The sequence below is a fragment of the Natrix helvetica genome (genome assembly GCF_964273705.1).
Source record: "Natrix helvetica genome assembly, chromosome: 7".
NCBI lineage: Eukaryota > Metazoa > Chordata > Lepidosauria > Squamata > Natricidae > Natrix > Natrix helvetica.
The window spans coordinates 64,250,939-64,273,429 of record NC_138558.1 but is presented as its reverse complement, the minus strand read 5'-3'; the positions used below and the strand labels follow the sequence as shown (position 1 = coordinate 64,273,429).

The window sequence follows — 22,491 nt, the reverse complement described above, 5'->3', positions numbered from 1 at the left end:
GTTGGAAGGGACTTTGGAGGTCTTCTAGTCCAACCCCCTGCCTAGGCAGGAAACCCTATACCGTTTCAGACAGATGGCTACCCAACATCTTCTTTAAAACTTCCAGTGTTTATTTGTATATTTATGTATGTATGTACAGTATTCCCCCCCCCCAAAAAAAGACTTAACTGGAAAATAAGCCCTAGCATGATTTTTTCAGATGCTCATAATATAAGCCCTACCCCCCAAAATAAGCCCCAGTTAAGCTCGTCAGCCAGATGGATGCATTTACTACCGTATTTCCCTGAAACATAAAACCTAACCAGAAAATCTTTTGGAGCAAAAATTATTTTTAATTTTTTTTCTTATTTTCGGTCTTATTTGGGGGGATACATGGTATGTATGTATATATGCATGTATGTATGTATGCATACATTTATGTATATATGTATTTATCTATTTATTTATTTGTGTATGTATGTGTGTGTATGTATGTATGTATGTATTTATTGATTGATTGATTGATTTACTAAATTTAGTTTCCTCCCATTTTACCATAGGATAATTCTGGATGGCTTACAGACAAAAAACATGTCTATACATACATAATTAAAACATAAATAATTAACACCAAGCATTGAAATCTAAGGACACACGGGGAGGGCGGGGTGGAGTTGAGGGAGGTGGAATCCATTGTTTCTCGATCAACCACCCCTACTGTACTGTTCCCCCACTGGGGCCTCTTTAATTTTTTATTGGGTACTACCTTGATTGATTGATTGATTTTAACAAAATGGGTGTAATGATTGTTTCTGCAGATTTACCTGAAGGGCAATGCCAATTCTTTTGCTTTCTCTTCTAATGCCTTTAGTTCTTCGGATGCGAGAATCATCCCACTGTCTGTCTGATTTTCCTGGGGGAAAAAACCAGAGGGGGGGGGGGGAAAGGCTGTTTGGACAATCAATGGAAACACAGACAGACAGACAGATGGGACGGACCAGAAGCACCCCCAAAAAAGAAGAAGCTATAAAATGAACTTACATCTTGAACCACTTTTATGGTCGGTTCTACAGGCACAGATTCAAAGGTCTTGACACTCACAGGGCGACTCTTCCTTTTACTTCCTGTGCGATGCTGACTAAAAAAAAGAAATAGATCTCTTGTTAGCGTACCAAAGCTCAGTAAAACTGCATGGTCCAAGTTTCACTTGCCTTCTGCAATTATTATCCAAAGGAAACTTGCAGGCTATTTCTGCTGCCTGCTGGTTGCCTGCAATTTGGCAGTTCACTCCTGACTGGCTCAAGGTTGACTCAGCCTTCCACCCTTCCGAGGTCGGTAAAATAAGGACCCAGATTGTTGGGGGAGGGCAAAATGCTGATTCTGTAAACCGCTTAGAGAGGACTCTAAAGCACTGTGAAGTGGTATATAAGTCTAAGCGCTATTGCTATTGTACAACTAGCATCCCACCAAGCTGTGATCGTCAGCAATTTTGACCCCAGGCATCACTCAAAAATTGCCAGAATCTCATATGATTTGAATTATTACAATTTTATCCGGTAGACAGAGGTACTTCCCATGGATTCAGTCAACCCCTTGTTGCATCTAAATGCTATACGGAGTCTGCAACCTGTATTAGATTACATGAATGGTTTGTACAGGGGTGCGTTTATGTGCATGTGCGAATATGTGCATATTTAGTGTCACCCTATTCTGTCCCGAAAGGTTGCTTCTTGCACAGTCATAAGTCACATCTTTCATTGCCTTTGTAACTTTTAACGGTCACTATATGAGCATCGAGGCCTATGTGTAATGCAATGGATCCTTGTGATAATGTGAGGATGGTGTAACCCTTGTTGGAAGTTCATCAACTTCCCACACCCTCAGTATGTGAAAACTACATGGCTCTTCCAGCAATAGCATCTCTGTTACATGGACGCTAGAGGCATTTCTGGGAAGTTAAAAAAAACATACACAATTCATTCATCTATTGTTTACTGACTCGTTAGTCACCTCCTCTCTTGTGTAGGACACAAACTGTTATCATTTAGTGTGATAGATTGCATTGAAATAATGAGCAACTCAAATGCCTTCCTCCTCTTTGCTGGGATCCCCACATCATGTGTCAACCTTGGGAAGGAGTTGTTAAATGCTCCCAATGGAATGCTCCGACTATTACAAACCTTGTTTGCGACGTGCTGTCACAAGGGAACAGAGAATCGCGTACTTCCTCTTCTTCCTTGCAGGAAACAGGTGACGTTGGCAAGGAGAGTCCGGAGTCTTCTTCCGTATGGAGCAACATAACTTGGGGAAGGACAACATAGTCTTTACCATCCTGGTGTGAGAGACAGACAAAAATAGGTTTACTTTTTATTATTAATGAGTGGAGCAGACGAGGGGGAAAAAACCTCAGGGAGTTGGTGGCAGCTTGAAGAACAGAGATGGGATGACTTCTGGACTTCAACTCCCAGAATTCCTGAGCCCAGCATGGCTGGCTTAGGAATCCTGTGTTGTGGCCCGCCAGCGGAGCTGGTGGCAGACTCAGACAGTGAAGAGGTTGGGGAGGAACATGGGCCAGTCCTGGAGTCTGGGGAAGGCTCTGATTAGTGCTCTGCATTGGAGGCAGAGATGGGCCCAGGTCTGTCCGACAGTTATCAGCTGCCTTTGGAGTTGGATATCAGTGGGGCAGAAGAAGAGCTGGAGTTTGTTCCTGATGTGTGCATGCACAGAGCTGCCAGGAGAAGGGAACAGCTAATGAACAAGGGCTGACTCAGGAGTAAAAGCACAGGTGGACGGTGAATGGCCCCTCCCATAGGGAACAGTGAAAGGGGAGGGGAGTTTGCAGGAGACAATTCATTCCATTCATTAAGATGAAGATCTGTCCCTGACTTGCCAAGCAATTCCTGCTACAGCATGGCGTTTGGAAGATATCGGCCTGGCAACTCTCCAAGCCTGATAAAGGTCTGCAGTTGTGAAATCTCATGAAAGACTGTTTGATGGGATTTTGCTGGAGAGGAATTCCCTTTAACCTAAATAAAAGAGGTTTTATGGGGACGAGGAGTCTGCTGCATGATCTTGGGAGGCCTACGTCAGAACATCCTGGCAACTGAAGTCCACAAGTTATAAAAAGCCATCATTCCCCACCCCTTCTGTAAAACATTTCCATACCTTGTGAACGTTTGCTTGCAGTAAATTCCCTAAGCTCTCCACCAAATCTGAGAAGGTTGGTCTTTGTTTGGGCTCACCATGCCAGCAGTCCAACATTGTCTGATACCTGGAGAATTAAACCTACTATAAATAAATATGTCCCAGAATAAAACCCATTCAACTACTTATTGATGGTTTTTGTTACAAGGAATAAAGGAAGAACGGGAAAAATAAATTTGCTTGGTTAAGCTTTGCACTTTCTACCCCATTAACAGCAAAGCCGTGTTGGCCAACTAATGACTGTGTTTTATTTTTATTGGAGCATTCCTAAATAGAAGGGAACAAAATGAATGTATGGTCAACCTCTGCAACAAAACATGTTTCCAACATCAAAAGTTCTTACATTTCAGGCGTTGTATAATCTGGTGGCCTCATCCTCGTTCCTTCTTTCAATCTTCTACAGAAATCTTCATCAATTTTTACACCTGGGTATGGCGAGGCCCCTAAAATAGTAGAATTCCTTTTTTTAAAAAATGCCTTAAAATTCGGGGCTCATTGTTTTGCTTGCCTAAACTTCACCAATATGAAAAATAGCTACAAGTTTAACAGGTAGATCACTTCAACCAAAGGTGGTGAATCCCACCACTGCAGCAGTGGTGGGATTCAAAATTTTTTACTACCAGTTCTGTGGGAATGGCTTGGTGGGCGTGGCAGGGGAAGGATACTGTAAAATCTCCATTCCCTCCACATTCCAGGGGAAGGATACAGCAAACTCCCCATTCCCCCCTGATCAGCTGGGACTCGGGAGGCAGAGAATAGATGGGGGCAGGGCCAGCCTGAGGTGGTATTTACCGGTTCTCCAAACTACTCAAAATTTCCGCTACCGGTTCTCCAGAACTGGTGAGAACCCGCTGAATATCACCTCTGCTCTGCAGGTGTTGGGTATTTTGGAGAAGATCAGAAAAATGCCAAGGCTTCTAAAACAGCTGATTTAACACCGGTCACTTAAAACTGTTTTGAGTTATGACGGCCTTGCAAAATATGCTTTATAGCCCCTAAATCATTTGTGGTCATTTTAAAATGTTGTGCCACCCTCTGCAGTCACAACCCTTGGCTTATGTTTATGACTGATTGCAATTCCCCACGGTTACATAACTACGATTTCTGTCATTTTTTGCCAGTATCTGGCAAAACTGTGCATTTAAGAATTGCAAAATTTGCAAGGCAAGAGCTGGTTTGAATCCCCGAGTGGACTTGATCTCCAAGTCCTTCCAAAAGTTGAATATTTGCTGCCACTTGCCAGAAAAATACGCCCATTCAGGAGAATGGGTTCTTACATACCAGGGATGGGTTCCGGCAGGCGCTACTGTTGGTTCTCTCATGTGCATGCTAAGTGCACGCGCGCACTTCACGTTCACACACACACTTTACGTGTGCTGCGTGCACACGTGCAGTGCAATAAAAATTGTTCTGAGCATGCGCAGAAGCAAAAAACAAGATGGCGGCGCTATGGTGCCACCCGGAAAACCAGTTTGGGAGCATGGCAGGCCTGGGTCTCTGCAGGTTCCAGTGACCCAGGCCGCCAGACCACTACCAGTTCAGCTGAACCTGTCCAAACCAGTAGGAACCCACCACTCTTATATACGACTTGCACGAATTGGACTTATAAATGTGCGATTTGCTTAGCAACCACCATAAAAATGTTGAAACATCAGATCGGATCGCATGGGCTTCTTGACTTAAGAGTGTCAAAACTCACAACCAATCCAAATTGCAGCCTGATTCCACCACAAACATTTGGAAGGACTTGGAGATCAAGGCCATTCTCGGATTCAAACAAACTCTTAGGAGTTTTTCAACTTGGAAATGCATGTTTTTCGTTAGATAACTCTAATAGTTCTCTGGTAGAGTTCATAAGTACCATATAGGTATCTCTAGCATAGAAAGAATCCCTAATGAATCTAATGGGACAACATTAATTTTCTAAACAAATATCTGGATATTGCTTTGCTCTACATTTTCCAACCAAAACATGGGAGTCCTGTAATAGCATATAAAAAGTGCAATAATTTGTTTATCATCATGGTCCAATATATTTATTTCAGGAGGGAAAGATTTCTTGACGTAACAAAACAGACACCTTCGCTCCCTCATCTTTTGAAACAGTTTCCTGGGTGTCAGAGCACCCCCAAAAAATGGGGTGTAATGTTTTAAGAGGAATCCTCCAAAATTAAATGGCAAGGGGTTCCAGACCCATTACAATCCATGGAACATTTCATCGCCATAATAATATGAACAGGAAACAAACTCATGGACACCACCATCGCCATAATCCAGGGGTGTCCAAACTTGGGAACTTTAAGACTTGTGGACTTCAATTCCCAGAATTCCCCAGCCAGCCATGCTGGCTGGGGAATTCTGGGAGTTGAAGTCCACAAGTCTTAAAGTTCCCAAGTTTGGACACCCCTGCCATAATCCCTTGCGGGGTGGTGTCTGGGCAACTGCATGGAGCTGAGTGTTTATTGGCCAGATACCCTTCCTGCCACCAATGGTGAGCTATGTTCAGTAGATATATTCTCCATGTGCCCAAAGAGAGAAATATTTGCCTCTACCTAGGATCGATCTCACCTTCTCCTGATTGTGAGGCGAGAGCTCCACCTCTAGGCCACCGCACCACAATCAAACTCACAGACATAATTGGGCCTTATTGAAGGTCTTGGATTGTATTAGGTAAAGGTAAAGGTTTCCCTTGCACATCTGTGCTAGTCGTTCCCGACTCTAGGGGGCGGTGTTCATCTCCATTTCAAAGCCGAAGAGCCAGCACAGTCCGAAGACGTCACCGTGGTCATGTGGCCGGCATGACTAAATGCCAAAGGCGCACGGAATGCTGTTACCTTCCCACCAAAGGTGGTCCCTATTTTTCTACTTGCATTTTTACATGCTTTCCAACTGCTAGGTTGGCAGAAGCTGGGACAGGTAATGGGAGCTCACTCCGTTACGCGGCACTAGGGATTCGAACCACCGAACTGCCGACCTTTCTGATCGACAAGTTCAGGGTCTTAGTCACTGAGCTATCACGTCCCTTGGGTTTTATTAAGGAGAAACAAATAAACATATTCCAAATACGTAAATTCCTACTGAATATTCACATTTTTGTTCTACATCTACGTTGTTCTACATTGGAGAAATAGGTCTCTACAATGACCCTGCATTAAAAATAAACAAATACGGTTACATTTCAGTAGTCTTAACGTTAAACTTCGAGAAGATGTAGCCAGCAAAGACATTTGACTTACCTAATGAAAATATCTCCCACAGCAACACACCAAAAGACCACACATCACTTTGAATTGTGTAAATGCGATCAAAAATGGTTTCTGGAGCCATCCATTTAAGAGGTAGTCTTGCCTAAATAGTTAAGAAACAATATTACATATCTAAATTTCATATCTAAATATCTACATTTAGCCAATTTCGTTGTGTTTAAGTACAATGACAATAAAGATTATACTTAAAATGCCACCAATCGATAACAAGAACATGGTTGTCATAGTAACTTCCATAAAAGTTAAAGGTATAGCATAGTAAAACTTGAAAGCTTGTAGTAAACTGATTGCAACATGTTTGCAAATCAATGAAGTGGAGGTGGGATTAGGGATTTAGCATGTCATGGTTAACTTTTTCTGTTCAGAAAAAACAAAAAGGCTACCGACCTGCCTTCCATTGAGGACTCCTCGCATCCTGGTCATAAATTGTTTCAACTCCTACCCTCAAAATAGGGCACTGTACCCCAGAAGAACTAGACACAAGGACAGCTTTTCCCCCCAAATGCCATCTCTCTGCTAAACAACTAATCTCCACAACATTGTCAAATTATCTACTAAGACTGTATTACTATTATTCTTCTCTTCCTTCCTAGTACCCAGTGGTGGGATTCAGCCAGTTTGCATCCCTTTGGGAGAACCGGTTGTTAACGTTCTCAGCAGTTTGGTGAACTGGTTGTTGGAAAAAATCATTAGGACAGAGAACCGGTTGTTAAATTATTTGAATCCCACCACTGCTAGTACCTATCTCTTTCCTAGTACCTATCTCTTTCCACTGATGACTATAATCATGTTGCTTGTAGCTTTAAAATTTATATTGTTTTATTTGTTTCCTAGTATAATTTGATTACTTATTAGTAACCTATGACTATCACTAAGTGTTGTATCTTATGATTCTTGATTATTGTATTCTGTTTTATTTTTCTTTATGTATACTGAGAGCCTATGCGCCAAAGACAAATTCCTTGTGTGTCCAATCACGCTTGGCCTATAAAGAATTCTATTCTATTAACATCTCGAATAAACGTCTGAAAATTTCAGGCACTGAACTTACATCTCCTTTCCTGACGTAATCTGGATCTTTGTAGATATCTCGAGCCAGTCCAAAATCACAGATTTTGACCACGTTGTTCTCCGATAAAAGGATATTGCGAGCAGCCAAATCTCGGTGTATACACTGAAGCAAGATAAACAATCAGTCACTTGTCTGAATTCTTCCAGAAAATAGGGCTAACCTTATCGTAAAAGCTATCATCTCTGCAAGGCTTGGTTGCATGATTTTATACTTAATAGTAAAATATTGTCCCCCAGTCTTTGAGCTATCTGTTCTGACCTAGGCTTCCCAAGAGCATGAAGCAAACTCCTTGTCCCAACAAAAAACCCTTTTATTAATTTACTGTGAATTCTGCTCATTCACATCCAGCAAAGTCTTTCAAGGGAGGATTTACAGTCACAGACCTTATCTGGCTTGGAGAGCTGCCAGGCTGATATCTGCAGAACTTGGCAAGGAGTCTCAGAGAGTCATTAAACCAAGTGTGAACTAATTGTCTCCTGCAAACTCCACTCCCCTTTCGCTCCTCTTTTATGTCCTCTGGGAGGGGCCATTCATCATCCACCTGTGGCCTTACTCCCAAGTCGACTCCTGTTCTTTAGCTATTCCCTTCGTCTGGCAACTCTGTGCATGCGCTCACTGGGAACAGGCTCCAGCTGTTCATCTGCCTCACTGATGTCTGATTTTGAAGGCAGCTGATAACTGACATATGGTTCTGGGCCCCTCTCTGCCTCCAACACAGAGTCCTCATCACAGCCTTCCCCAGACTCCAGGACTGGCCCATCTTCCTCCCCAACCTCCTCACTTTCTGAATCTGCTGTCAGCTTCGATGGCTGCTGGTGGGCCACAACACTATCTCTTTCTTATATGCATCACAAATGTGATAAATGCTTTTTTAAAAGGTGGGGCTTCTATTGTTCTATCATGGCCACCATCTTTTTTCCCCCGCCACTCATAGATAATTCCTGCTCTACAGAAAAATATTCTGCTCCACACCAGAGAAGCTCTCTTACAAATTACAGAAGAGCAGATGTGGATAGCAATGTGCTGACATGTTCAGGTACATTCATGAAATAAATAATAAAATCTGATCAGAGGAAATGGACAGAGAGCTTCCAGCTTGTATTTCAACGTTGTTGGTGAGTTCACAAGTGCCGATACCTTTACCAAAGCACTTAGAAGTATCAATAGCTTAAATTCCAGAATGCTCTGAAGTCTTGAATGGACCCCAGACACAAACATTATGGTTTCCTTCCCCCAAGCCTCATCCTTATTACAATTATTTCCTGAAGGATGTTGTCACTCCACCAGTGTCATTTCCCTACAAGAAATTCCTTACTTTCCGAGACGCCAGGAATTCCATCCCCCGAGCCACCTGGAAGCTGTAGCAGATGAGGTCCTCTAGGCTCAGAGAAACTTTGCAAGGATCTTCTGATGTGGCTGCAAAGAAATGAAAAATGAATTTATATACAGCACATACTCTACAGCACGTCCTGAGCAATATACCCCATGTTTCCCAGAAAATAAGACAAGGTCTTATTTTCTTTTGACCCCTCCCTCCCCAAATAAGCACTTATTTTTGGGGTGATCTTATTATTTTTGGGGTGCAGGAGGCAGCGAGCATGGTCACTTCGTGGCTACTGCTCTGTTGCAATATTTTTGGGGAGGGCTTATTTGGGGGGGGAGGGCTTATTTTAGCGCATGTGCTCAAAAGCCTAATTGGGCTTATTATCCAGGGAGATTTTTGGGGAAACAGGGTAGTTAAAATTGTAGCGTGCATGGTGATGATGAGATATTTTCCATGGGAACTGCTGAGGGTGGTATCTATCCTTCATCAGTTGAATTAACAGAATGGAATATCTTCCATGGAAAATACCCTTGTTTAGTTGACCGATACCTTTCTTTGTTGTATTACAGGATTTTAAGAAAAAACTCATCGTGGATTAATGAGATATTAGCAGTGAATGAAAACCCTGACCATGGACGGTGACGCTAAAGAAATACCAATTAATATTAACAACCTTACTAATTAGCCCTTGAAGGTTTTTTTCTCACAGAAATTAATCCTTAATTTCTTCAGATTATTTGAGTGTAAAGAGGGTTTTTATTTCATAAAAGTGATAACCTGACATTGGCCGGGTATTTATTTATCCTAATCCTGTATTATACAGGAAAAGGAATGAATTATATCTATAGTGTCAAGTCAAAGTAATTCACTATAGATATAATTGATTCCTTTTCATTTCAGCGGCCCAGGCGTTCCAGAGTTATGCTGGAACACACACACAGACACACATGAACTTGTATCCAGAATGCACACTATCATTGTCAAAAGTACTGTGATTTGACTTCCTTTTCATTTCAGCAGCCAAGGCTTTCCAGAGTTATCTGGAACACACACAGACAGACACTCACACACACCGAGGGGTGTTAGGGGTGTCTTACCCCCCACAGTATTTGTTTCCAGAGAGTAAGTCATCTGTGTACCAGGTTTGGTTGAAATTGCTTGAGTTATTCTGGCACATACATACACACACGGATACGGATATGGATATAGATATGGACATTTTATTATACATTTCAACTTTGGTCGTAACATTTGCTTAAAATATTGTGACAAATCTTACTTTCTCCTTCTTCCACATCACTGAGGGATCGCTCCTCGACAAAGCCTGAACTTGTTGAGCTCTGGCTGCTTGCAATGCTATCCAAACGTTTCTTTACGTCTGCAGAGAAGTCACCGTGTCCTCGCCCACATCTGGTATTATTGGTCTATGGCCGTTCAAACAAATAAATTACAAAAGAAGCAATCAAATTTGTATCATTTTCTGTGACAGCAAAAAAAAAGGGGGAATGCAGCCCCACAGTTCTTAGTTGTTGGTAAATAATGGAAGCTATATAATAAGAGATTGCAAGAAAATACAGCGAAAAAGATAGCACCTATTTTGCTGGAGTTATATCAGTGGTGGGTTCCTGGCGGTACGGCCCGGTACTGGCGTACCAGTGGTAGCTGGGAGCAGCGGTCACCGTACCGGAACAGTGGACCATTTGGCCTACCCACCCGCGTTCCTTACTGCTTTTTGAGGCAAACGGGCCAATTGCGAGTGTTGCTGGATGGCGTACTGGTTGCAATGGGATCCGGAACCCACTACTGAATTACATAGAGTATTTGCTTCACACAAGCAAAGATTCCACATCAGTGGTTAATCCAGGGGTGTCCAAACTTGGGAACTTTAAGACTTGTGGACTTCAACTCCCAGAATTCCCCAGCCAGCCATGCTGGCTGGGGAATTCTGGAAGTTGAAGTCCACAAGTCTTAAAGTTCCCAAGTTTGGACACCCCTGGGTTAATCTATGTCATCTTCATACTTCCTTTAATGAAAGTCGTTGTCACCCCACATTGTAATGTGGTCTGCCTTTTTTTTAAGCAGTTCAGCCTCAGAAATGCTATTGGTATAACCCTTAGCTTGACCAAAGTTGGGTGCCCTTGCCTTCCGCTATTTTAAGCCAAGATGACACTCTTCCACTATCAACATTTAAGTAAGATTAGATGCTTAGCTAGATTTCTTGTTTACCTGGAAGGCTGCCATTTTGTTTTTTGTTTTTTTACCTCAGGTAGCAAAATGCTTGTGGGTGGATCTGCTCAGGCATTTATGTCTGAGCTTTACAAGGATTATACTCTTAGTGATAATCATCATAGCTGACTCGGGACCATTGAGTAATATGAGAGAGAAAGAGCCTCAAGGAAGCAAATGCTATTGTACCGGAATAACATTAGCAAAGAAACTGTATCCTGAATAGTCAATGGCTTTATGTTGAAATGTTAAATGTGTACTGAGAAAAGGTGTCCAATTGCTCACCACATCTATACCAGTGGTGGGTTGCAGGCGGTACAGGCGTACCGTACAGGGTACCGTTCCGGTATGGTGCTCCGGAGGGCTCACCTGCCCCCTGAGCTCCTTACCTGTATTTGAGCTCTTTGGCGCTTCTGCGCACATGCATGGAGCACACAGCGCCTGAGCAACACTCCGCTGAGCAGCTGGAACGTCGCGGAGGCTCGTGGAGGTGTTGCAAGAGGTAAGGCTGTGCACACTGCGTGCATGTGCCTGCGTGCTGCGTGCCTTCATGTGGTGGACGCCAGGCCCCGTTGCACCATACCAGTTGCACCGGGATCCGGAACCCACCACTGATCTGTACTCTTAATAGTGTGAAGTATGAAAAGGAAAATGTAGAGGAAGAGAATGGCGGCCATAAAAGTCATCCATGGAAGGTCTGTGGCTGATGGCTGACTAGAATCTGAATCTTCTAGTCTTGTCCCACTATCTTAACCTCTGTATCACACAATGTTCAACAAATCTCATCATGAATACAGTGAATGGGTCTCCAAGTTCTGAAGCCTCACCTTGTACGGAACAAAATCATTTCGTTTGCTTCTTAAGTATACAGACAAATTTCCAAACTTGCAGTATTCCACAATCACCATGAGTGGACCTGAAGAAAGTACAGTGAGAAAAAAAGGGCAGATCATGAAAATAGACCAAAGCTTCATCAGACAGAATCAACCATCATCAGACAGAATCTTACAAGCCTTCAGATAGGAAGACTCAAGAGTATTAAGCAATCATCAACCTGCCCTATTGACTAATTCTCTATATGTTTTCTGTTAAATATTTCTGCTTAGTTTTGTATCTTTTTCTTGATGGCTGAACTCCAAGATCTACAAAATGAGCTGTCACATCAATCCATCCATTCATCCATTCAGAGCAAAATTAGTTAATGCAGTTTCTAAGTTACATGAGAGATGTTCTTAAGTAGCAAGTAACACTGACCTCCTGGTTTTGTGCAAGCCCCAAGTAGGTTCACTACATTGAGATGATGGCCAATATGAATAAGAATTTTGAGTTCAGACATCAGGGCCCGATGTTCGCTGTGAGTTGCACCCTCTGCAAAACAAAAGGCCCACAAACGGTAGCAGTAATAGCAATGGCACTTAGACTTATATACCGCTTCACAGTGCTTTATAGCCCCTCTCTAAGCCGTTTACAGAGTCAGCATAACACCCCCAACAATCTGGGTCCTCATTTTACCCACCTCGGAAGGATGGAAAGCTGAGTCAACCTTGAGCCCGTGAGGATCGAACTCCTGGAGTGAGCAGTGAGTTAGCCTGCAGTGCTGTATTCTAACCATTGCTCCACCATGGTTCTTTTTAATAAACTGAATTCTATAAATTGTAGTCAGAATTTATTCAAAGGGCCTCAGTTAGCTGAGCTGCCAACTTCCATTCCAAAGATGGGGAAAAATTAAAAATTCATCAGGTCTATCAAACTTCGTTGCAGCAATGTAAGATTAAACAGGCATGCTTAAAAGTCTGCTCTAAACCTTGAATCATATTTATTGAAGCATCTTATAGGAATGGCCACTGTACCAGAAGTTCTTCTGGATTTTCCTTCGAGCAATTGACATCTCTATTTTATGCCTGTTCTCTTGAGTTTCAGTAGGTTGCGTTTCTTTCTACTGTAGACAAGTCTAAATGATGGGAGGGTGTTTTTTTTTAGGCAAACCACAATAGAGATCAAAATAGCATTTTATCAAGATTTGTGAGCAAACTTAATAGAGATTTGTTATTATTAGAAACTGCATAGAGAATGTGCATAATGTGCAAAGGAACTAGGCATTAGTTTATGTGTAAGAAGCCTGCAGAATTTATATATACAAATACCACATGTAAGGAATATGATAGGACAGCTATCATGCATAAGTCCCCAGTAAAATTTGGCCAATCTAAGATGAGGCGATTCTTCAGTTCTGCAATTTATCCATTGGTCAGAAAATTTAGATAACTTTTTATTGTCTTTTTTTTTTACTGTGAGCACATTGGCCCACGTTATAAAATGAAATTCTGTTGCCTGCTCTCAAGAGAAAGTGTATACCTACCCAAACACATACATAACACACATATACAACACTGGTGGGTTCCTACCGGTTCGGCCCGGTTCGGCTGAACCGGTAGTGGTTTGGCAGCCTGAGTCCCTGGAACCGGCAGCCCCAGCCTCGAGCAACACTCTGCCGGGGAAAAACGGGCTGCACGGAGGCCTTGCAAGGCCCACATGCATCCTGTTTTTGTCTGGCAGAGTGTTGCTAGAGGCCAGGGAGGCCAAAAAATGGGGCAGAGGGGGCCGCATGCTCACCCCCCCTGTGCCCCATTTTGGCCAGCAGGGTGCTGCAGGAAGCACCTGTCCCATTTTCCCCCTGCTTCCGACCCCACGCCACCCCACCCCTGCCGGCCCACGGAGAACTACAATGCTTATCTGGCCTTCAAAGAAATCCAGTTTGACACCCCTGATTTAGATGATACATGCTTGCTAATATTAAGAGGTTTGTAATGTGTAAAACACTGTCCAGCCACAGTTAATGATTACCCGGACTAGATAGGAAATGCAGAAATGCATCTCTTAATGCATTAATACTGTAAATGTGCACATTACCTGTCCTTTGGGAAACACAGACAATTGTCTCAACCAAAGAATAAAGCAGGAGGACATCTTTCATCCCTAAAACTGCTAAAACCAACTAAATATAGTTGAACAATTCTCCTTGCCCAAGAGTTATAATCTATGTCAGGGGTGTCCAAACTTGGGAACTTTAAGACTTGTGGACTTCAACTCCCAGAATTCCCCAGCCAGCCATGCTGGCTGGGGAATTCTGGGAGTTGAAGTCCACAAGTCTTAAAGTTCCCAAGTTTGGACACCCCTGATCTATGTAGTTTCTACATTTGCTTATCATCACTTCCTTGCTAGGTGCGTGTAGATTCTTCCCCCCCCCCCAATTTTTTAAATTTTTTTATTCTCTTCCATACCATTTTAAGTATACATTCACATAATTGTAATTCTTCTTTCCGTTTATCATTCTTATACGTTTGTTATTCCATTTTAAAGGCTATAATATACAGTTTGGGTTGCTTTATTTACCATCCCTCCCACCTGTTGTAACACCACCTTATTTTCCCTTTCTTTTCTCCCTCCCTCCCTTCTCTACTTCCTTTCTTCCTACACCTAGAGTGTAGATTCGTGATTCTTACCTTTAAGCATTTTGACTGCTACAGTGCTACAAGTAGTTGTTTTGTCAATTCCAAACGCGTCAGCTTCAATTACTTGACCAAACGCGCCTCTCCCAAGTGGCTTTCCTGGATACATAGGAAAAAGAAAAGAGGGATATTTATCCCCAAATGGCAGGAAAGAAATTTACTCATTCCATTTTTAAAAAATGTGGAAGAAAAGAGTCTGAGAATGCTATCCTAGTTGGTGAACCTTGCAAATATGTTTCAGTACTGGCTGCGGAAATTTTGTCATCAAATCAAATATAAGATTGTATTATTTTTGAACATATGAGGTTATTTTATATGATCTACTGGTCTAGGGAAGGCAGCTCAATGCAGGAGACTCAGGCAAGCAAGAATAAAAGCTCAACACTTTGCCTTAACTAGATCACGATTATTAAGCTACAATCAATCAACGAATCAGAATAGAGCTGGAAGGGACCTTGGAGGTCTTCTAATCCAACCCCCTGCAGTTCCCACTGTTAGTACGTTTGTCCTTAATTCCAGGTTGCTTCTCTCCTTGATTAGTTTCCATCCATTGTTTCTTGTCTTGCCTCCTGGTGCTTTGAAAAATAAATTGATCCCCCTTTTCTTTGTGGCAATACTGGAACACGGCTATCATGTCACCCTTAATCCTTCTTTTATCTAGACTAGCAATCGTTCTTTGTATGTTCTGGTCTCCAGGCCTTTAATCATCTTAGTTGCTCCTCTTTGCACTTTTTCCAAAGTCTCAACATCTTTTTTGTAATGTCGTAACCAAAACTTCCAGCCATGGCACTGATGATTTATAAAGCAGTATTAATATTTCATATGATTTTGATTTGAACATTTTAACATTCCTGTGAGGTTAGCCAATAGGCACCAGGGACCTGACACTGGGCTTACTTGACCACTGAGTGCATTTGAAGCTAAAGAGAAATGGGAGCTACAAATATCCTGTCTATGGACATTCTCAGTCTCCAGATCATAGTTGTCTGAAAGGTGGTTTTTTTCAAAAGGCAACAATGTTTTCTCCCAGGAGGAGGAGGAGGAGGAGGAGGAGGAGGAGGAGGAGGAGGAGGAGGAGGAGGAGGAGGAGGAGAGGAGGAGGAGAGGAGAAAAAAAAGAAGAAGAGGAGGAGGGGGGAAGGAGGAGGAGAAGAAGAGGAGGAGGGGAAGGAGGAGAGGAGGAGGAGGAGGAGGAGAAAAAGAAGAAGAAGAGGAAGAGGAGAGGAGAAGAAGAAGAGGAGGAGGAGGGGAAAGAGGAGGAGGAGGAGGATAAGAGAAGAGGGGGAGGAGGGGAAGGGGAAGGGGAAGGGGAAGAGGAGGAGGAGAAGAAGAAGAAGAGGAAGAAGAAGAAGAAGAAGAAGAAGAAGAAGAAGAAGAAGAAGAAGAAGAAGAAGAAGAAGAAGAAGAAGAAGAAGAAGAATTATTCGCTTCTCATCCAAGAAGCTTCATCTGTTGTGACTAGTCCAGCCTTCTTCTTCTTCCTCCTCAAGGAAGAAAACAGTCCACTTGCCTTTTTGGGGGGAGAAGGCACCTTTGAGACCTATACAAATCCTTCTTCTGAAAACGCTGAGGAAGCAACAATGTTGATGATATGGCCTTGTTCAGCCCCAATGGTTCAAAATCAGAAACTTGATGGTCTGGAGTTGCCCACCTAGCATCCCTTTAAGAAAGGACAAGTGCCAGGAAGGGCTTGCTCTCCTCTGGTGACAAAGTCCTGGCTGCCAATTGCATAAATCTGACTGTGTGTTTGGGCCACTCTGGGACAAAGGCATGTATTCTGGTTTTCCTGAGAGTTCCTTTTATTATTAAATAGCATTGCTATGGCTAATGACACTATTAAGAGAGGGATTCCAACAGGCACAGCTTTGGCCTGTTCCCCGGTGTGTGGCCTAGCTGAGATTTCACTGCTATACATACACTACCAGTGACTTCACCACTCAGAAATGGTGGAAATTGGGGATGATTGTGCTGTCTTTTTCTGTATTCTGCCACATGTCTCTTTGACTGTCTGATGACCTCCCTCCAGTTGAAGGATGGGACCTGGCTGGCTTCCAGTGCTAATTAAAATCCATGAACCCCCTGGGAAACTCAAACACGAACCCAATGACAAATAATACCCTGAAACAAAGCCCTGTAAACAATCTACAATGTCTGCACATTTACTCTGTAGTCTTTGCTGGATTTAAGAAGTATCCCAGTGGAGAGTCCAAGCACAAACATGATAACTTTCGAAGTGTCCTGTGATTTCTCCCTATATCCCTACACCCACCCCCAAAAAAAGTTCTAATTTAATGTTATGGCCCTCCAACTGACAACAGAACTGGCAGCAGACTCGGACAATGAGGAGGTTGGGGAGGATCGTGGGCCAGTTCTGGAGTCTGGGGAAGGCTCTGATGGGTGCTCTGTGTTGGGACGCAGAGTTAGAGCCAGGGCCGTCCAACATTTCCCATCCACCGGAGAGGCAGCTGCCTTTGGAGGCTTAGATGAATGAGGAGGAAGAAAAGCTGGGCCCTGTTCCAGATGCATGTGTGTGCAGAGCTGTTAGGAGAGGTGAACAACGGAGAACAAGGAGTTGACTTGGGAAGCAAAGCACACGTGGATGCTGAATGGCCACTCCATGGCTGGGAAATAAATATAAGGAAAGGGATGTCCTTTCTTCTACGAACTGTGATCGTAGGAGAAAACAGTTCGTATTTCTGAAGATTTTTCTCATTGGGTTTCGTGCATCAAAGACTGCTTGCCAGAACTTAATTTGCAGCCTTTTGGCTGGGAGCTCACGGCCTTGCAATTATCACAAGGAACTGATAAGGTCTGTTGCTGCATTTAACTCCTTGCAGCACTCTTGCTTGGACTTTTCGGTGGGGGAAGTCCATTAATTCACAAGAGGTAAATAAACAAGGTGGGTGCTTCTTGCTTTTGCTAAGGCTGGGTCAGAACATCTAATGGCTAGCAGGACATCTTGGTCCGAAGGAAGAGAGCCCACCTAGCTTCAGCCTATCCCGAGGGAATTCCCATTTATTGGCATCGTAAGGGAGACGTTCACACTGCTCATCCATTGGGACTTCATCAGGATCCATGATGATAGACAGGTAGCCAGTTTTTAGTTCTCCTCCATTGGCCTGAAAGAAACACAACATCAACAATAGTAGCTTACCCTTATTATAGGTTGTCCTCAACTTACGACCACAGTCGAGCCTAGAATTTAGGTTGCTAAGTGAGCCTTGCCCCATTTTACGACTTTTCTCACCACCGTTGTTCAATGAATCACTGCAGTTCTTACATTAATAACACGGTTATTAATTTAAGTGAATCTGGCTTCTCCTTTGACTTTGCTGGCAAAAGGGGATCGCATGACCACGTCATAGATGCGAGTCGGTTGTCAAGCATCCAAAATGTAAATCACGTGCCCGTGGGGATGCTGCAACGGTCATAAGTATGAAAAATGGTCATAGGTCCCTTTTTTCCAGTGCCATTGTAACTTCAAACCAGTGGTGGGTTACGACTGGTATGCCCCGGTACTGGTGTACTGGTGCCTGCCGGGAGCAACGGGTACCGTTCTGGTACGGTGCTCCAGGCGGCCCACCTGCCCGTTTGCCCTCTTTACATGTATTTGAGTGGTTCAGCACTTCCGCACACACATATAGAGCGTACGGCGCCTGTGCGACACTCCGCCAAGCAGCTGGAGCATCACGGAGGCATCGTGGAGGCATCGCAGGAGGTAAGGATGCAACCGTACCGATTGCAATGGGATCCGGAACCCACCACTGCTTCAAAGGGTCACAAAGTGAGCTGTTGTAAGTCGAGGACTACCCCTATTGGGTGATCTGCCCTCTCTCACGTTCACTAGCATGGTTAAGACTTGAAGTTTTCTTTTCCTTTTTTCCGAAATGCAAGAACATTGTTTCCCATAACTGCTCCATAAGGCACATACTCATCAACCGACCTTAGAAACCTGCTTTATTACTATCTGGGGGGGAAAAGGCCTAAATTTTTCTTCTCTCATCCCACCAATTAAAAGCAAAATATTTGGATGCCTTCAATGTTCTGCAGGAATGTGATGCCCCAAGGAAGGGGGGTGGCGGGGAGAAGCCTCTCTTGATTTCAAGACAAAGCCAAGAAGCAGGACAAAAGAAAACCCATCAGGTTTCATTTGTTATGCAAGACTAATGCCAACAGGACAGTGGGGGGAGAGTTGCTTTCATTACCCGTTTCACAGTCCGGAGAATGATTACGAGGAGCAGCCAGAAGAACATGGCAATGATTGCTGTCCCAACAAGAATAATGAGCTCAAGGTTTGTTTTCTCATCCGTCCCTGGGAAGAAACAATGAAATGATTCATGCATAGGTTGCAAAGCCTTTCGGGATAGGCCATCAGCTGAAATACTTCAAAGGCACCCTTGTCCAAGGAAGAAAAACTTTAGATGCTCAACACCTACCCGTGTGTTTCCCCGAAAATAAGACAGCGTCTTATTTTCTTTTGACCCCCCCCCCCCCGAAATAAACACTTGGCCTAATTTTTGGGGAGGTCTTATTATTTTTGAGGTGCAGGAGGCGGCAAGTGGGATCACCTCATGGATGCTGCTGTGTTGCAATATTTTCAGGGAGGACTTATTTTCAGGGAAGGGCTTATTTTAGCGCAGGGGTGTCCAAACTTGGGAACTTTAAGACTTGTGGACTTCAACTCCCAGAATTCAAAGCCTGATTGGGCTTATTATCCAGGGAGGTCTTATTTTCGGGGAAACAGGGTAACAAGTCTAAGGCACAAAAAAAAAACCATCAAGAAAACACCATATTTTTGCCTCAGAACAAAATGAAACCATCACATCACCATCATCGCTTCCTCTACCACACAAATACTGAGCACAAATATTGATTACAAAACTGTCCCAGTAAACATAGGATCAAGTTCTTCTTCACTATTCTAGTATAAGTCAGAGATTTAGACAGCCAGGGATTCACATACCTATGGCATCAACAGTGACCTACTGATAAGGCCAAACAAATGAAGGCCAATGTCGGATATTGTGACATTTAAAACAATTGTAGGTCTTACAGTTGGCCTGAATCTTTCAGCTCGGTTATGATAGGTGCAACTCCAGGGGAAAAAATGTGACAGTTTAGTAATGAATACAGATCAAGGAGAGATCCAGGCTGCATGAAAAGATGGAAAATGCCAAGGAACTAGAAATGGATCGTTTCATCAGTGAAACGAAAGAGTAAATAGAAAGGATAGGATGGATGATAAGTCAAGTCCATGAGAAAGACTAATCTTATGAAAGGGAATGGAGAAAGTCAGATACAGTAGAAGGGGATTATTGGGTCTAACCAACACGATCGGCCTTCTCCAAATGTTCTCCAAATTTGTGGGATTTCAAGTCCCTCATCTTAGTCAATAGATCTTCTGGGATTTATGTTTCAAAAACCACTTGAGAAGGCAGATAGGGATAAACGAAGGAAATTCTGTAGTTCAATCCATATGAAGTTAGAGATTAGGATAGACACATGGACTCAACAGTATATGCAAATTCTCTTCTAGTATATTTTTAGAATATCTAAGAACCAAAAATTGATAATAGAATAGAATAAAATAGAATAGAATAGAACTGGAAGGGATCTTGGAGGTCTTCTAGTCTAGCCCCCTGCTGAAGCAAGAGAATCTATGCCATTTCAGATAAGTGACTGTCTAATCTGTTCCTTAAAATCTCCCGTGATAGAGCACCCACGACATCTGGAGGCAAGCTGTTCCACTGGTTAATTGTCCTCACTGTTAGGAACTTTCTCCTTAATTCCAGGTTGCTTCTCTCCTTGATTAGCTTCCATCTTACTAAGCTGAACCTCTTAGAGTGGGTAGAACTAAATATCAAACGCCATCCTCCTACTGATGCTTCTATTTTTTAATTGTTATTGTTAATATTTTGATGGGATTGAGGAGTCAATTGGTGCCTAAGCCTTTTACCCCTTAAAATTCACCCAAATCATGCAAACTAAGTCCTGGATTCACTTCCTTTTAGAGTTTGGGTCTCAACAAGCTATGGGATAGTCTAGTGCAAATGTCACCCAATGACCCATCAGCCCGAGGAAGGACAGAGAGGTTGACCTTCTGACCCATCATCCAATCTGGCCCATCCAGAAAGACTGTCCATGCTTGATGGGCGTGGTCATTGGTGCAACCAGATGAGGTTAGCCCCTGAACTTAAGAATTGGTGCTATTTAAAGAAGGGTTCTTAATCTAAATGGCTATGTACCGTGTTTTCCCCAAAAATAAGACAGGGTTCTTATTTTCTTTTGACCCCCAAAACAAGCACTTGGCCTTATTTTCAGGGAGGTCTTACTATTTTTTGAGGTGCAGGAGGTGGGGAGTGTGGTCACCTCATGGCTGCCGCTGTGTTGCAATTTTTTCAGAGAGGGCTTATTTTAGCGCATGCGCTCAAAAGCCCGATTGGGCTTATTATCCAGGGAGGTCTTATTTTTGTGGAAACAGGGTAGAGCGTGAGCTGCCTTTCTAAATATGAACAAGCACATGGATACTCAATTCCAAGTGAGTAAAGCATCACTACAGCATTATTCCAACCTATGCTTGGGTGTTTTGCTCTAATTGATAGACAATGCTCTAAAAGACAAACAAGGACTCTGGGTTATTTAAAGAAAGTTTTCCATGTGCTTGCTCCTGCCATACAATAATGACAGTTTAATGAAAAAACATTATTATATTTTCCAGAGTAAACAATCATTTCAAGAACTAAGTTCACTGTTATGTACAATATGCATATTACAGAGTGAGAGAGAGACAGAGACACAGAGAGAGAGAGAGAACAAGAGAGCGAGTCAGACAGAGAAACAGAGAGAGACAGACAGTGAATGAGAGAGAGAGAGAGAGAGAGAGATCAGAGAGGCATAGAGTAAAGCTTTAGTTGTTTCCACTAAAAAAAGGAAAGAAAACATGCTAGATTCTGACAAAACAAATCTTATTTGTTAAATAACTGTTGTTATATATTTGCACAAAGGTTTATTTACAGACATTTTTCATCCAACAATAGAAGTTGCTTAGCACAACACATCCATCTACGGCTGGAGATTGTAAGAATAACAGGATGTAACTCTGACGTGCTTGTTTTTTTTAAAAAAAAAAAACTCCTGACACTGAAGCAGTACTTTTGAAAAACGGTATAGGGAAATAGTATATTGATATTTAAACATATTAACATGAAATCACAGGGCTGTGCGTTACGTACCAGAACAGAGTTTTGCAGCATGCAGAGGCATGAATAGTTTTCTCATCTGAAACTCTTTCAAGCAGCTGTATCTTTTCCTAGGACTACATATTAGTTGCAGAACCTTTTGCAATCTCAAGAAAGATGCAGCTGCTTTAAAAAGTTGAAGACAGGTACCATATAATATTTGCATTGCCATGTGCTCCAAGAATGCTCCAACACTGGAAGTTTTTAAGAAGAGATTGGACAACCATTTGTCTGAAATGGTATAGGGTCTCCTGCCTGAGCAGGGGGTTGGACTAGAAGAACTCCAAGGTCCCTTCCAACTCTTGTATATACTACATTTAGATAATTTCCAAGTCTCTCTGTCTCTCTCTCTGTGTGTGTCTGTCTGTCTCTGACTCAGTCTCTCTCTCTCTGTCTCTCTCTCTCTCTCATCTCTATCTCTATCTATCTATATCAGAAGTGGGTTCCTACCAGTTTGGACTGGTTCGAACCGACGTGACCCAGGCCTGCCACACCTCCAAACCAGTTCCCTGGTCTGTGTGGCATGGTTTTTTTTTTCCATTTTTTAATATTCTATTTATGGGTAGCTGCGAATGCATGTGGAGCATGCATCTGGCACATGAAGTGCGCATCTGGCAAACCAGCAGTAATGCTGGCAACAACCCACCCCTGATCTATAACCATATCTATAAGAT

At 42.8% G+C, this 22,491-nt stretch overlaps 1 protein-coding gene across 2 annotated transcripts in view; it reads right to left on the bottom strand.

Annotated features, from left to right (window-relative positions):
* The window catches only part of KDR (kinase insert domain receptor), a 76,489-nt gene that overhangs the window by 5,565 nt on the left and 48,433 nt on the right, over positions 1–22,491 (bottom strand). For both annotated transcript variants that reach the window (XR_014175871.1, XM_081959287.1), the window contains exons 16-29: positions 18,785–18,891; positions 17,563–17,698; positions 14,575–14,679; positions 12,326–12,439; positions 11,899–11,987; positions 10,125–10,269; positions 8,837–8,937; positions 7,501–7,623; positions 6,420–6,531; positions 3,527–3,626; positions 3,145–3,250; positions 2,160–2,311; positions 1,021–1,117; positions 804–892 (exon numbers count right to left, since the gene is read on the bottom strand). Coding sequence is in view for 1 of the 2 variants with exons in the window: in XM_081959287.1 (XP_081815413.1) it covers positions 804–892; positions 1,021–1,117; positions 2,160–2,311; positions 3,145–3,250; positions 3,527–3,626; positions 6,420–6,531; positions 7,501–7,623; positions 8,837–8,937; positions 10,125–10,269; positions 11,899–11,987; positions 12,326–12,439; positions 14,575–14,679; positions 17,563–17,698; positions 18,785–18,891 (1,576 nt within the window). In the remaining variant the exon portion in view is untranslated. The remainder of the gene's footprint in view (positions 1–803; positions 893–1,020; positions 1,118–2,159; positions 2,312–3,144; positions 3,251–3,526; positions 3,627–6,419; positions 6,532–7,500; positions 7,624–8,836; positions 8,938–10,124; positions 10,270–11,898; positions 11,988–12,325; positions 12,440–14,574; positions 14,680–17,562; positions 17,699–18,784; positions 18,892–22,491) is intronic.